Genomic DNA, 16,485 nt, shown 5'->3' with positions numbered 1-16,485 from the left:
AAAAAAAAAGAAACGAAAAAAAAGTCATATAAAACACACATATACATTGCATGGAATATGTAGCCTACATTGTGTGTAAAACACACAATAAGTTGGGACAGTCTTATTTATGGGCTTGGTGATTTGACATTAGCATATTAGTGCATGGTTGGGTTTGTAAGTGTGGAGAACAATGGTTCATGTTGTCCTTCCTCTTATTTCTTCCTAAAAAAAAAACAAACATTCAGATCAGAAAGTAGTCTTATAAAATACCCTGGGGAAGTAGCCTAGGAAATGTTCTTATTGTTAAAAATCAGCTTTTTTTGTCCATATGCATGGTTCTAACAAAGGGTTAACTATCTGCTCGGTGAAGTATATTTATGACACTTTGCATTTGAAACTTGACTGAACATGTTGAGGTATCTCTTTCAGCAGTTACCAACTTCCGTTTTTTTTTCTGGGGATGTCAGTAGCAATCACTCAAGTTTTCACTTTGTCTTTGTTACATTCTGTTGCTGCAGTTATTTGTTCAGCTACCATAGGCAATGTGTGTATGGGGAAGAGAATATCCTTTTGAACAGATGAGATCATTGAACATTTTTTCTGAAAGGATTTTGGCGAGGCGTTGAACAAACAAAACGAAAAATGATGACATGCATGGTGAGTCTTTTCATTTCTGATGTAAAATAAGATAAAATACAACAATGGTGTTCAAACGGATAAAGATAAAGTTATCTTTATCCTTTTGAACACCATTGTTGTATGTTATCTGTAACTGTGCTATATGTATTAACCTCCATGCTTACTTAGCCTTTATGACTTATAAGTGGACTAGGAAGGATTGAGCATTATCAACATGTGTAACAGAAATAGTTTGTCTTTCTCGTTTCAGGCTGGATCCAGAAAGTCTTGAAATCAAGAGCATCTGTATCAGCGCGACGTGAACAAGAAGCAAAAAAGTCAGTGTCTTCTGTCGACAGCGTAACAACTTCACCTTCATCTACATCGTCATGTGCTTCTTTGTCATCTTCATCATCATCATCACTTGAGACATTCCCTTCAAAACCACAACAGCCACAGTCTGCTCTGAGCTCACTGCTCAGATGGAGCCGAAAGTATGACGTGCTTGTGTGCCACAGCTCCGTGGACAGTGACATTGAAGAGGCTGTACACCTGGTCTCTTTTCTGGAGGCGTCGCCTTGTAGTCTAAGGTGCTTTCTATGGCAGAGGGACACCTGTCCAGGAGGTGCAATGTCCACAGAGTTATGCCAGGCTGTGCAAAACAGCCACTTAAGGGCTCTCCTTATCACTCCTCACTTCCTGCAGGATGATTGGTGCAAGTATATGATGCATCAGGCTCTGGCAGAGGGACCTATGTCCAATCGTATTATTCCCCTGGTTCAGAACCTGTCCCACTCTCAGTATCCTCAGGAACTGAGGTTCTACTTCTACATTGACCTGAGCAGAAATCCTGACCAAGGTTATGCTCTCGTCAACAAGACTGTTCTCAAGTGTGAGTAATGGAAAAGATTATGTTCTTTGGGCCAGGTTTATAAGCATAATTTGAGCATGCTCTCAGCCTTTTTCTCTCCTAAATATGTCAAGTTATTATTGTGGTTCCTGTAAGCTGCAAAAAAGAAGCCCATCTGCAAATTACCTTACAGTTTTTGGGGGGCTAGTTTTTCTTAATATTCTGCTCTTGTTGTCTTCTCCAGACCTGAAAGACCTGGTTAAAAATGAGAAGACATTTGATTGCAGCATGGACACCAATGGTCTAGGTGGAGAAGGCAGCCCAAGAAAAGACAACCTGATGTCAAAGTATTTCCCCACTGAGGCTTCAATACCGCTGGAAGAGATAGAGAAGAGAGATGAAAGCTTCAATGACGGAGATAAAGGGCAAGTGGCTCTGAATTGAAAAGTGCTTCTATTGAACCAACTCTCTCAACTTAAGTGACCCTTTTATCACATCATGTTGGGATTTAAAGCAAAGTGATGCTAGGGCTTTTCCTCTTTTTATGTGCATAACCCAAACTAAGCGTGTGTGATGAACAGGAAACTGTTTATTTCAAGCAGCAGTGTGACATTTCCTGTATAAGATCTAGAGAAGTAGCCTACAGTGTGTTCTGGGCTAGGTTAAACCATGAGGACATATCATAAAAATGTGTGGTTATAGTCTGAGCTTGTTACACATAATTCAGTTTAATTGTAGCCCATAGTTAATATTTACAATAGAGGGCACTAAAATGCCATAAATGCATGTGATCCTCCTTTGAACAGAGTAAAAACTGAAAGATTACTTTAATGTGGGTGATACTGTGGATGAAATGATTACAATAGTGTGATACATATAGTGTTTACCACTAGGTGGTGCATTTTCCTCTTCTATCCAATCAAGAGTGCTTATGAGGAGATGCCAGTCACAGATGTGTGATCTCTCCATAGTATAATGTTTCTGAGTGTTTTTAGCTCAGCTTTCGGAAAACAAAGTCTGAACATGTTGAAGAATAGAAACACCCTTTCTTTCCTCCACCCAAACAATAACTTTCATTTCTCTGTTAGGTATGATTAGCCCTAAATGCCCATAGCAGCACCTTCCATTGTTATTCAAATATATGGGCAGCGCTTCATTTCAGAATGTTGGCATTTGAATGTGTATCAGTTATAATGTGGAATGTCAGGTGTTTATTGAGTCAATTGGAGCATGACATTTGTGATCCTGATCATTTTTTTGATGCAGGCAAGGGCTGCATTTTTTACATGAGACACCATCTGTCTACATGTTCTCTTTTTCTGCTTTTTATTAATCTGTATCATCCTCCCATTTCCCTATCCCTAAACGCCAACAGACATTTAGCGCCACAATAAAAGACCTTTGATAATCGCCTCTTAAGCCAACATTATAACATATTCAGACTAATCTCTGAAAGACACAGATGTTCTAAGAGGCTTTTTCTGTTGCCATAACAAATCCTCTTCCAGATGACACGACAAAACAGGAAACTAAAATGGAATAAAAAAATCACAATCCAAATCTCCTTTTTGTCACTGGATACTTGCAAATTTCTTTCATCTTGGCTGGCAACTTTTACACACCATCAATGCACCACCAATGGTGTGCTAAAGCCTTGACCTAGCAAGAGTGTGTACTCTACAGCTATATAGTTTGACTTACAAGAGATGGAGACTGAAAACGTACATGATGGCAACAGCATGAATGGGTTGACATTTGGACTAGAGATGTTCCGATACCGATACCAGTATCGGTATCGGCTCCGATACTGCCTAAAACGCTGGTATCGGTATCGGGAAGTACTGGAGTTTATGCACCAATCTGATACCGCGTAATAAAGCCCTAAAGAAAAAATACATTAAAGTAGTTTATTTATGTTCTTTTTCCGTTATAACTGACTGTCAAACTGGATAATAAAAGAACGTTCTGTGGCATTCATGTTTCACAAAGAGTTTAACCTGAGCCAGACCGACAACAAAGATAGAAATAATATCACATCCATACAGGGATAGTAGTATACAGTTGTTAAAACATAATAAAATATATGACACACTGGTATCAGATCGGTACTCGGTATCGGCCGATACGCAAGTTCAGGTATCGGTATCGGAAAGCAATAAATGGTATCGGACCATCTCTAATTTGGACTACTTTCAAATACAATGCTACGGAAAGAAAAAGTAAGTATTGTTGGGAGAGAAGCCTCATGGCAAAATAAAAAAAATAGCTGGGAAGAATACTACAAAAATTAAGAGACACCTCAATGTCTGGCTCATAACACCCCACAAAATGGTGAATTGTCATTATTTAGACTTTAGTTTTTGTACAGATTAAACAAATGCCATATGACGTGTTAACTAGTGAGCTTCAGGGGTGCTGGTACAATAACAAGCTGGCTGGTAGGTTGATTTTGTTACCATTGGAAAGAGCCAGCTAGGCTGTTTCCCTCTGTTCCAGTCTGTATGCTAAGCTAAGCTAAGCTAACTGGCTGCTGCCTGTAGCTTCACATTTCTCATACCTACGGAACTCTCGGCAAGAAAACGACTGAGCATTTTTCCCAAAATGTCAAGCTATTCCTTAAGCCATCTCCAAAAAACACTGGTGTAATATTAACAACAATGTGACATTGCTTGCATATGGAGGTTTAGCCAAACTTAACTTAGCCCCTAACCCTAGCGCCCATTACAGACACTGCGTTTTAACCCAAACCTAACCCAAAGTCGAGCAAGCTAAATTTACTAGCCTGTTGTTTAAAGTGTACTGGAGACTCTCTCATTCTGGTCTGATCTCCTCAGGCCCTGCAGACTGGACTAGAGTTCATGGTGAGCATGGTAGACCTCCTCCCTGCTGGGCCTGTGCCTGGATCACCCAGCTCGTTAGATGTTCACTGCTCATACTAAGCCCTTGTAACAGTAGTTGGCCAATACTGGATAATAAAATATAATACATTATAGGTAATGTGTGGTCAGTGTTGAGAAGGATACTTTCAAAACGTATTCCGTTACAGAGTACAGAATACATGCCCAAAAATGTAATTTGTAATGTATTCCGTTACGTTACTCAATCTGAGTAACATATTCTGAATGTATTCTGAATACTTGGATTACTTCCACATTGAATTGCATTTTATAAGTAGGAATGCGGCCATCACATACAGCTTACTAAACAGCCCTATTCTGGTGTGTTCTTCTGTTCCAACTGGCTGAATGTGTACCTAAACAAGCAGATAGATTTTTGTATTTGTAGTCCTGAACTGCATACTACAAAAATCTAACCCAGTCTAAACGACCATGAGCTAATTTTAGCTAACGTTAGCTAGCATGTCAAATGTACGGTGGCCCTGAAGAGCAAATCACAACAGCAAATAGAAAAACACAACGGCAAATAGGAAAACAGAACAGCAAATATGAAAACACGACAGCAAATATGAAAACACAACAGCAAATAGGAAAACACTTCAATAAATCATAAAACACAACGGCAAATAGGAAAACACGACAGCAAATATGAAAACACGACAGCAAATCTGAAAACACGACAGCAAATATGAAAACACGACAGCAAATATGAAAACACGACAGCAAAAAGGAAAACACGACAGCAAATATGAAAACACGACAGCAAATAGGAAAACACGACAGCAAATATGAAAACACGACAGCAAATAGGAAAACACGACAGCAAATATGAAAACACAACAGCAAACAAACACAACAGCAAATATGAAAACACAACAGCAAATAGGAAAACAATTCGATAAATCATAAAACACAACGGCAAATACGAAAACACGACAGCAAATAGGAAAACACAACAGCAAATATGAAAACACGACAGCAAATATGAAAACACGACAGCAAATCTGAAAACACGACAGCAAATATGAAAACACGACAGCAAATATGAAAACACGACAGCAAATCTGAAAACACGACAGCAAATATGAAAACACGACAGCAAACATGAAAACACGACAGCAAATAGGAAAACACGACAGCAAATATGAAAACACGACAGCAAACATGAAAACACGACAGCAAATATGAAAACACGACAGCAAACAAACACAACAGCAAATATGAAAACACAACAGCAAATAGGAAAACAATTCGATAAATCATAAAACACAACGGCAAATACGAAAACACGACAGCAAATAGGAAAACACAACAGCAAATATGAAAACACGACAGCAAATATGAAAACACGACAGCAAAAACACGACAGCAAATAGGAAAACACGACAGCAAATATGAAAACACGACAGCAAATAGGAAAACACGACGGCAAATATGAAAACACGACAGCAAATAGGAAAACAATTCGATAAATCATAAAACACGACAGCAAATAGGAAAACACAACAGCAAATATGAAAACACGACAGCAAATATGAAAACACGACAGCAAAAACACGACAGCAAATAGGAAAACACGACAGCAAATATGAAAACACGACAGCAAATAGGAAAACACGACGGCAAATATGAAAACAAGACAGCAAATAGGAAAACACGACGGCAAATATGAAAACACGACAGTAAATAGGAAAACAAAACGGTACAAAACTTCTACCGGAAAAGGTAGGGCCTATCTAGCAGAGGACGGAGCCTCCTGATTGGACAGACGGACTATCTCTCTGTTAAAAGTAGGCGCTTTTCCGTGTTTTTCACCTCTCCTTCCTGTTAAAAGACAGACAGTCCGCCTGTCCAATCAGGAGGGTCCGTCCTCTGCTAGATAGGCCCTACCTTTTCCGGTAGAAGTTAATGCTGTCGTGTTTTCATATTTGCTGTCGTGTTTTCCTATTCGCCGTCGTGTTTTCCTATTTGCCGTCGTGTTTTCATATTTGCTGTCGTGTTTTCCTATTTGCCGTTGTGTTTTCCTATTTGCTGTCGTGTTTTCCTATTTGCTGTTGTGTTTTATGATTTGCTGTCGTGTTTTCATGTTTGCTGTCGTGTTTTCATATTTGCTGTTGTGTTTTATGATTTGTTGTCGTGTTTTTCATGTTTGCTGTCGTGTTTTCATATTTGCTGTCGTGTTTTCCTATTTGCCGTTGTGTTTTCCTATTTGCTGTCGTGTTTTCCTATTTGCTGTTGTGTTTTATGATTTGCTGTTGCGTTTTTCTATTTGCTGTTGTGATTTGCACTTCCGTACAAACGGGGCTAGTAAATCAGCATGTAGGAGAATGTAAAGTTGCACGTCAACTATAAAATAGCATGCCCTGGCTCTGTTGTGCTGGTTCCGGCTCCATCTTTACCTCTATCAGTGATCACGCAAATAGCACATTTTTTCGTTTTCATATTGGGGCTTCTGGGAAATGCATGAAGTTGCGAGAGTGAATAAACCCGTGAAACAGAGAAGTATTGTCATGTAATCCATTGATTTCAACAATGTAACTGTATTCTAAATACTTTTTAGTTTATACCAACTATTTAAATTGTAACTGTAATGGAATACAGTTACTCATAATTTGTATTCTGAATACGTAACGCTGGTACATGTATTCCGTTACTCCTGTAGGATTTTATTTTAAAATGTTACTGTAATTGACCAGTCTGGCCCTAAAAAAGGCCAGACTTAATCTGACTCCAATTTTATGGCCACTTCACTCTGGATGGTGTTTGTTTACTGGTAGATCAGAGAAATAAGACTCAGGATTCGTCCAGTTAAAGTTAACAACAAGCTTTAGTGAAAAATGATATTGCAAAATACAAGAGTGTATGCATACAGATCAGATACTACACAGGTCTACCTTTCACCTATTGGTCAGTCAAAGATTCCCCCAGCATCTGATGTCCTAAGTTAAAAATCTGCCTTATTTATTCACTTCCATCTCATCCTCTGGTGGTGCTGTCATCGATTGGATACAGTCCAGATCTTCTGGCTACAGCCAGCTCCTAACGGTTTGTAACACACTATATGAAAAATGACCTTGACTTCTCCCATTCTCAGCTCAATGAAACAAGTCGCTATTGTTGGATTTGAACACCTGTGTGTTTTAATCTCCTGCAAACTTTAAGGAGTTTTCATGAGAGCCAGGTCTTTTCCATACTTTGTATCACAAATCCCGCGCTTGCAAAACGTTGACCATTGTTGCCTCGCTCCCTCCCCTGATCAGAGAAGATCTTTCTCACACTCCTTTTATAATGTCTAATCACTGTAAAACTAGATGGCCTCTCATAACCCAGGATGCATAAAAAGGCAACAAGGTCAAACACCATAAACTATAAAACCTCTTCTTAACTCTTTTCACAAAATATATTCTAACACTCCCCAACACTGTGTGTGGTTGAATTACAATAAGGAATGATCAATGGTAAGCACCGTGGCCTCACAGCAAGAAGGTACTGGGTGGGAACCCTGGTGGCCCGGGGCCTTTCTGCATGGAGTTTGCATGTTCTTCCCGTGTCTGCATGGGGTTTTCTCCATGTGCTCTGGTTTCCCTCTCCACTAAAATAAAACATGTTCCCCTCCCTTTCACTTAATTGTAAGTCGCTTTGGATAAAAGCGCCAGCTAAATGACATGTCTCATCGAAAAACGGATTATACTTTGTTTATAATGTTATTTTGGTTTTACGTGTTAAGTCAAAAGTTGACTAAAACCAATGCGCTCTGGACTGGAAGTAACATTAACGTGTCAAAATAAAAGTATGAGAGCTGTAATAAAGTTGATATGCTCATTCTTGGTCTACCACTAGAATAACATGTTGCATATTTTCTTTGACTAAATATTTTTGTATGACTGAGACAAGTCTAAAATGTGTTTAAGTCTGCTAAAAACGGACTAAAACTAGAATAAAGTTGATGACTGACTAATACCCACATGAACTTTTGATATTAGGCCTAAGACTAAAGCAATATCTAAACATAGCTGACAAAAGCCCCTGAAAAGGCATGCTTTGTGTCAGCATCCCAGCACTTTCAGTATGAAGCAACAAATGAAAGAGAGGAAAGAGTTCAGGTCACAGGACGGCAAGCTGGTGTGCTGTGGAACACCAACAGTATGGAAAAGCAATCAGCTGCTAGTCACCATGGGAGCCGTGGAACGGACCTGGACATTTCTATCTGTGTTACTTTTTTGAGTCTTAAAGTAAAATAAAAGCTTTATTTGATTATTCATTTGACAAAATACAATCAATCAATAAATTATGATTATACATTTGTTTGAGTTTTTATTAATTAAGCCATAGCTGTAGGTTATATAAGCTGCAACATTTAAATGATGACATATTAATCATTCATTACTAAAAATAATACTCCAACAACATAGGCTATTATTCTGAAAAGAGCCATTCTGCATAATGAGTAGACTTGCTATTATGGACATTTACTAACAGAGCTGAGTACTTCCTCCACCACTGCTCGTCCCTGTGTTTCACTGTTATCGTTTAAATTCAGAGGTTTAAAAGAAGAATCTCACAGCCAACAGCAAAGTATTTCCAGATGTTGTTCCTCTGGGCTACAAGTCCAGTTTGAGGCGGATTGAGGAGGCATGGGGCATATAATCACAATAAACTTGAGATCACATGGAACGATTCGACAACCTGTGAACTTAAAATTCAACGCCAGCACCGCCAAGTTTCGGCTTGTACATTTGGCATTTGGATCTGTTCTCTCCAGTGCGCGTAACCACATGCGCATGCGTCCCTGCGTTGAGTGAAAAGGGAACGCGCTGTAACGGAAAGAAATCGTTCCAGTGAACCGCTATACGTTCCTACAGACAGACTCCAGGCCACTCAGACCAACTGTAAACGATCCTGTGGTTAGCGTGTACTTTTCTTGTTTCCGTCACATCACACCAGTGCTTCTACCCGGGTGTGTGCGCTACAGGCAGACGCATATTTCGCATGTTCCCACGCAGTGTGTGTCACCAAGAGCAACGTGAACTTGGCTGCAACGTCATTGTACAGTACAACAGGCTTGTTCCACGGATTAGAGCTCATCTGTCGGGCAGCGCTGCTGGTAAGTAACACCCTTTCGTGCTAACCTAGAGATGCCTGTGTGTGGGAGTTTTCTAGCCTACATGCCTGTAGGGAGGCATGGGGCACAACTGATCTGCTATAACTGGTCTCATTGGATCACAATATAGGAAATTTAATTTGGCTGGCACGAGCCTTTATTTGTACATTTGGATCAGTGTATTTAGTTATGTTTTCCTTTTGATCGGTTGGATGGATAGATAGACTAGACTGGGCTGGAAAAGCCATCATGTCTGTAAAGGATATTGACTTTGTATTCTTGAATGTATTCAACCACCGAGAGTTATTATGTCCTGTGATCAGTGACATTGAATCCGACGTGAAGTGGAACTAAACCACGAGCTTCCAGTTAGCCTATCATTTCTCTCTTCTCACTTTAATAATCAGGCAAGGGTACACGGGGAAATACGTTTGGCCAATGTTAATAGATAAAGACTAAGGAGCTGCATTGGCATTGCTGCATGGATAACACAGTAACAGAGTCATATACATAGTTTTTGATGCATCAGTCCTGTGTGTTCCTTAGTGCTGCAAAACCCAGATGTGTTTTTACACTACAGTACATACTCCTGAATGTAGTTTAACACAACATTTGACTGACGAGTATACATTTACTGTAGTATGTTTCAGATATGTCTGTTACTTTAACAATAGACTTCTATTTATTACAGTAATACTGTCTTTTCTTTTGTAACTTAACCACTGATGTTGCATTTAATGGGACTTTGTTTGTTTTTTGTTACTACACAAGGTCAAGGGATCCACGTAGACACGCACACACACACACACACACACACACACACACACACACACACACACACACACACACACACTGGGAAGCACCTGTCCTTGAATCAGTCAGTCGATTGCAGTCTGCCTTTTAGTTTAAGCAAAGAACAATTTGTGTAATTTGTGTAGTCTAGCAGCCAGCAACAAGATCAATATGACAATGTCAAGAATGGATATTATGAAAAGGGCTTTCATTTTTCTCACTCATTTCATCTCTCAACCTACATATATAAGGCTAGGTTCAGACTGCAGGCAAAAGTGGCCCAAATCATATTTTTTTTGGGGTCAAGTGACAAGGTCAGACTTCTTGATCGGAATCAGATGATTGATCGTTGTTTAGGTACATTAAATCACGTTAAACTTTTTCACGTTATGACTTATAAACCCCATGAGAACCGTGGGGAGTCAACCCACAGCCGCTCCGCTGCCCTGCTGAAAATGTGAAGCAGAAACGCTTAATGTCAGATAACGTCCATAATAATAAGACTTTGGGTTCGATTTTCTGAGAGTTTTCAGTGGTTATGAGGAGCAATATGAGAGAGAAATTTGGTGATGTCTGATCGTTGTTTAGGTACCTTAAACCATGTTAAGCTTTTTCCTTACATAGGCTCTAATGAAGCAGAAACGCTTAATGTCAGATAACCTCCATAATAATTGGACTTTGGGTTAGATTTTTGTGTCAGTTCTCAGTGGTTATGAGGAGCAATATGAGAGAGAAATTTGGTAATCATTGATCATTGTTTACGTACATTAAACCACGTTTATATTCATTAGTAAGCTACAGGACAGCGTCTTTCAAAACATGAGAAAAAAAAAACAAGAGAAAAAAAAAAAATGAATGCGTCATTGTACCCAGCACTTCTGGAAGTGTACTTCCGAATGCGTCTCTGTCCCCAGCACATTTCAAACCAAACTGACGCCCATGGTGATGAGCAAGCCAGCGAGATAGGAGCTCACGAAATTCAAAACACACTATGTTTTGACAAGGTCAATATTTGACCAGCAGCTCTGTTTAAACTCAAACTTAAAGGACAATTCCGACTACAGTCTGAAGATTCCCCCTCTCTGATGAACAGGGAAACTTTTTTCCATGTCCTGAAAATAAATTGGAGAAGGCGACCCAGACCGGAGGGACCAGATGGACAGTTATCCACTGAGTAAGTAAACTAGACAAGTTATGTTTTACATCGGTGCGATTATTTCAGATATATTGTGCAAATTGCTTTTGATTTTAGTTGGCATCGCCAGCTGTAAGTCATGACTGGTTTCCCGAAGTACGAGGCTCTGTTGCGGCATAGCTCTCTCTCTCTTGTAGCCCTTTCATGAAGCTCCCGCAGCTCTTCGTTCAATAAACTGTCGGTACACTTACAAAGTTCTCAATGCTTCGGTTAACATGTAGGGACCCTCATTATGTTACCGTTGAAGTTTGGTGATATTTTGAGCCTTTTTAGTGGTATAAATAGCGATTAGATTTTACTTTCCCTGTGCCCCAAATACTAGCGTTGTAAGCTAACCAGCAGTTCGCGCTAGCGTCGTTCAAGCTACAAACACAATCAATTAGCTTGAAAACATTTCCCAGAGAACGACAGAGTGGGTACACATCCATTATTAACCCCTAGGTTTGTTTTGTGTCGGAATTGTCCTTTAAAGTAACTTGCCAATTGTTTAAGGCCAGGCAAAGCAGCCTCTGGTATGTGACACAAACTCACATAACATGCTGAGAGTAGACGATTTGTACTGATAAAAGACAGTTTTCTGTAGATCAGTGTTTCCCACACATAGACTAATGCATGGCAGTGCGCCGCACTATCAACACCGGCCGCAGCACATTGCGTTTCGTTATTAATATATATGTTTTTAAACGCTATTTAAAACACGTTCAGCTCCATTTCCTTTTCCTGCCCCCCTCCTTCTCTCTGTCACTTGTGTCTTGCTCACACACACACACACACACACACACACACACACACACACACACACACACACACACACACACACACACACACACACACACACACAGCTCCTCCCACCGTGCAGAGTTTGGTGTTTTTAGCCCCCAACGTCGCCTTTCAGCAGCGTGGCAATGGTTATGTTTCAAGGGTTAAGGTGAGGGTTAGCTGCCTGGAAGGTGACGTTGGAGGAAGGAAAACACCATTGAGCCCACTGTGCACACAGCGTCTGTCTCCGTAAAGGAGAGAAGACGGCTGGCGAAATTCACAAGTTCACGAAAGGTTGGTATCTAGTTCGTGAACACTTTTACACAATCACACATTAAAAATTGCTGTCAAAATATTTTATATTCTGAATACAGTGCTCTTAGCAAACAAGCGATTGCGCCTGCTTTAGGAAGTTAACTAATCGCAAGTTTGCATTCAGCAACAAGATCAATATGACAATCAAGAAGATATTATGAAAAGGGCTTTCATTTTTCCATTTATATCTCTCCACCTATATATACCTGTAAATGATTTAACAATATCCTTAGGTGAGGTACCTGCGACAACAACAGAGTTCATTTATGAGCTCTGCAGAACCTGCAGGATAACATTAAAAGATAAGATGAAGTCATATAATGTAATTTAGTGGCTTTAAACTGCATTTCGCCCTTCCAAAGATGAAATAGCTGATAAGATCCCTGTTCTTGTTTGGCAATGTGCCACAAATATTCCCAGCTGGATCAGGACAGTGCATGTCACATCATAAAAGACAAACTGCCAAAGTTGCAGAGTGGAAAGCAAATATTGTCTCAAACTTTTATGTAGGAGGCAGGACAAATAGGAACTTAGCCACGATGAGGTCTGATGTGACAGCGTATGGTACAGAAATGGAACTGTACGCATACTGCCCAAACTGGGTGCAGAAATTTCAACTGCTGTTGTTTCAAAAAAGGTAATTTGGGATTACAGATTTTTGATCCATTGCCACCATTGCATTCCCCTATTGGATTCTTCGTTTCTTGTTAGTGTGAGGCATGTTCATTTTTGTTTTGTTTGGCACAACTCTTGATTATGAATGAGTGTGAGGATGATTATGTAAACCATGATGTCATCTTTCAAAAAAAAATATGATCGAATGAGTGAAATATTGTCAGGCAAATTCTTTTTCAATTTACTGAATCTACATTGATCCTGACATTGAAAACCATATTGAAAGTCTGAACACATCTTCCTTTTTTAAGAATGACTTCAGTGCCATTAACTTAACTCCAAGTCTTCCAGAGTCGTGGCCATAGCCGATTCGAAAGACCGCTATTCGCCAGCAGCAGCAGCAGCCATCTTCTTTGTTTTCAAGTAGCAGGGAATTCACGCAGAACCGTTGCAACTCGGCCGTCATTATGTTAAACCCGCCCACTGACTCTATACACAATGTCATTGGCCTGACTAGAGTTGGGTTTTTCCAGCTCGCAAGCCAACAGAGAGTTGCTAGACCCCCTGGCTGCAAAGTACATTTGCTGCCGCTAGGGTGCGTCTAGATTTCTAGGATAAGGGTGGACAGCAATATATCTTTAGAGGATGACCACTTTTTGGCACAACACCGGTAGCCGGTTAACCGCAATCAATGAGCCTTCTAGGGATCTAGCAACTCCCCGTCCCTGCTGCTGTGCTGCGCATGCGTTGAGACACACGCGCAGAGATTCCTCGTTTTATAGTTAGATGTCCCAATCCAAATCCAAATAGAAATTCATTTAATTTTAACATCAAAAATAGTACCCTGTTGCCACATTAAGAAGATTTGACTAAAAATAATGAATGATATGCTGCTGGCTAAGAAAGCTTGACCATGGAAGATGTCTTTAGATACAAAGACCTACCTAAATTACATAATGGAATGTGGATGACAAGGAACACAGGATGGGCGCAGAGCATAAGCGGAGTTTGACATTTGAGCCGGGGGGGGGCAAAAAAAAAAAAAAAACTCATTGTAGAAGCTGAGACCTGGCCTACCACTTGGGGAACACAACACGAGCACATATGGACAAAACAAACATGCTAAATAAACATATGTTTATTTTTAAAGAAGATCTTAAATTACATTGTATCAATTTAACAACTCGCCCTTATGAAATCCAATTGCGGCACGGCTGTCTTGGAACGCAATAGACAGACGGTGGCAAACTGCCCCCACACTTAAATTCAACTAAAATGTAACCGTGAACAATCAGTGTTGGACCTCCAGTCTGTTGAGATGGCTCTCCAAACGCAGAAACCAAGCACAGTCACACCGTAAAACGTTAAGACACGTTGAGAAAAAAGATCCGTATTTTGTAAGTAAGTAAGTAATCCACAGCGATCAGGAGATCCACTTCGCCGTTTAAACAATGTGGAATAAAACGTATAAAAGTCCAAATCTACACAAAACGTGCAATCAATTAGTAAGTTGACAGCAAATTTATATACATGGCATTTAGGAAACCTTTATTACAACATTGGCATGGTAAGATGTCCAGACTAGTGCAACAGTAATTTTTGTTTTTTTGCGTCCTGCATATGCGTCAACAATGGTCTCAGGTGAGAGCCAGAGCCCTGAAAAAATATTTTTTTTACTAAAGCAATAGGCCTATATGAAATCAGATATATTACCTACCACCATTTAGTTGTTTTGTGTTATCTAAAATATTTATAAAATATCTGGTCATGCCATGAAACAATGCAATTACCCGCTTCAGCAAACTCTGCGTATTGCGGAGAGCATCAACAAGCAGCATCAATTATGAAGCAGTTACAGCAGAAGCGAAGCAACAAAGTGAAAACCACAGGCTAACCATAAGTGTGGAAATGAGGAAGTAAATATGTTTCATCGGATTTTGAAATTTAAAAGCCACGGAATTTCTAGCACTGAATATTTATGCATTGATATTATCTGATAGTATCTGAATTTTTTGCCTCTAATTTTACTCTTCAAATTTTCAACAACAAATGTTCACTACTACCGATCTAGATTCTAGAATCGATTGCTTTTCCTTGGGTTCCCGGATGTTAACACTGGATTTGAAACATTGTATTTTGCATCTGAATTTGTTATATGGATTTTTTTAATGTTGAATTTTTGATTCTGAATGTATGAACTTTGAAAAATAAAGGTGAAAAGTAGTTGTTGACAATTTGGAAATTTTTTTAAAATTCAGAGGCAAACAATTCAGATACATAAGTTGGTGCTAGAAATTCAATGTTTTTTTAATTTCAAAATCCAATGAAATCGATTTACTTCCATAGTTTATATGTCTGTGTGTTAGTGCTGTGGTTCCCAACCTTTTTTTTTCTAATGTATCCCTCAGCCCTGTCAGACTCATACACCAACGCATCGACACCACCCCTCATGTTCTAAATGTGTTCATTTGATCTGATTTCAAACTGGATGTTATCTTACTGTAACAATATTGGATATATAATAGTTGACTATTTTTTTTATACAAGTGATACTGGTGTTTCGGTTGGTTTGTTCAAGTTTGCATTTGCACTGACTGAGTGGCAGAAGCTAGACGTTATAAGCTTTTACCCAACTGTTTTAGCCATCTATTTCAACCATTTACTACTTTTAGCTGTCTAATTCCATCATGTATCCATTCTTTTAGCATAGGGTGACCAGATTTATGTTGAGATTTTTTCTAAAAAAGATTTTTTGAAGTGTTATTTATTCCAATAACACCAAAAGAATTAAAGTGATTGTGATGGTGAATTTTATGCACCTATTTCTACTTTTTTTCTGAATCAGTGTATGCTGCAAATATCTTTATGTAAAGAGAAACATAGATTACAATCCAAACATAAAAACATAATGGAATATATTGCAGTAAGGCTCTCAGGCATTCTGTATTGCTTTCAACTCTCCTTTGGATCAACTTTTCTAATTATATCTGAGTCAGAACACATGTAGCCTAGCATCATTTACTCTTCTCTCCTCTTTTGCATCTTTTGTTGAGGAAGTAACGTCCTTAAATGTGCATATGACAATTATTCACCTCAATGATACATTAATTCATTTTAATTTATTAATAAACCCCTGGACTGTAATATTTAGCTGTTAAAACCAATAATACAATATGTTTAGCTAACTGTTTATCCATTGCATTCATTAGTTGAAATCTTTATTATTTTAGCTGACTGTTCCAAAATTATCCATCGCATTTAGCTAATTAGTTCAACCATTTATCCACATGTAGCTAACTATTTAGACGGTTTACCCATTACATTTACCTATTTGAGCTGTTAATTCATTACCTTTAGCGAA

At 39.1% G+C, this 16,485-nt stretch overlaps 2 protein-coding genes across 4 annotated transcripts in view; both read left to right on the top strand.

Moving 5' to 3' along the window:
- The first annotated feature begins 399 nt into the window (after window positions 1–399).
- On the top strand, window positions 400–3,423 carry tirap (toll-interleukin 1 receptor (TIR) domain containing adaptor protein). The gene is made up of 3 exons (XM_078246582.1): window positions 400–639; window positions 872–1,492; window positions 1,695–3,423. The coding sequence occupies exons 1-3, from the start codon at window positions 633–635 to the stop codon at window positions 1,892–1,894; spliced, it is 828 nt and encodes a 275-aa protein (XP_078102708.1). The 5' UTR covers window positions 400–632; the 3' UTR covers window positions 1,895–3,423.
- A 5,425-nt stretch (window positions 3,424–8,848) lies between these two features.
- The window catches only part of st3gal4 (ST3 beta-galactoside alpha-2,3-sialyltransferase 4), a 31,431-nt gene continuing 23,794 nt past the window's right edge, over window positions 8,849–16,485 (top strand). The window contains exons 1-2 of one of the 3 annotated variants that reach the window (XM_078246580.1): window positions 8,849–9,451; window positions 11,334–11,414. The gene's annotated coding sequence lies outside the window, so the exon portion shown is untranslated. The remainder of the gene's footprint in view (window positions 9,452–11,333; window positions 11,415–16,485) is intronic. The other 2 variants (XM_078246579.1, XM_078246581.1) reach the window with 2 other exon arrangements.

This window comes from Sander vitreus, chromosome 3, assembly GCF_031162955.1.
Source record: "Sander vitreus isolate 19-12246 chromosome 3, sanVit1, whole genome shotgun sequence".
Taxonomy (NCBI): Eukaryota; Metazoa; Chordata; class Actinopteri; order Perciformes; family Percidae; genus Sander; species Sander vitreus.
The sequence above is the reverse complement of the archived record's forward strand: the minus strand, read 5'-3'. Positions and strand labels throughout refer to the sequence as shown.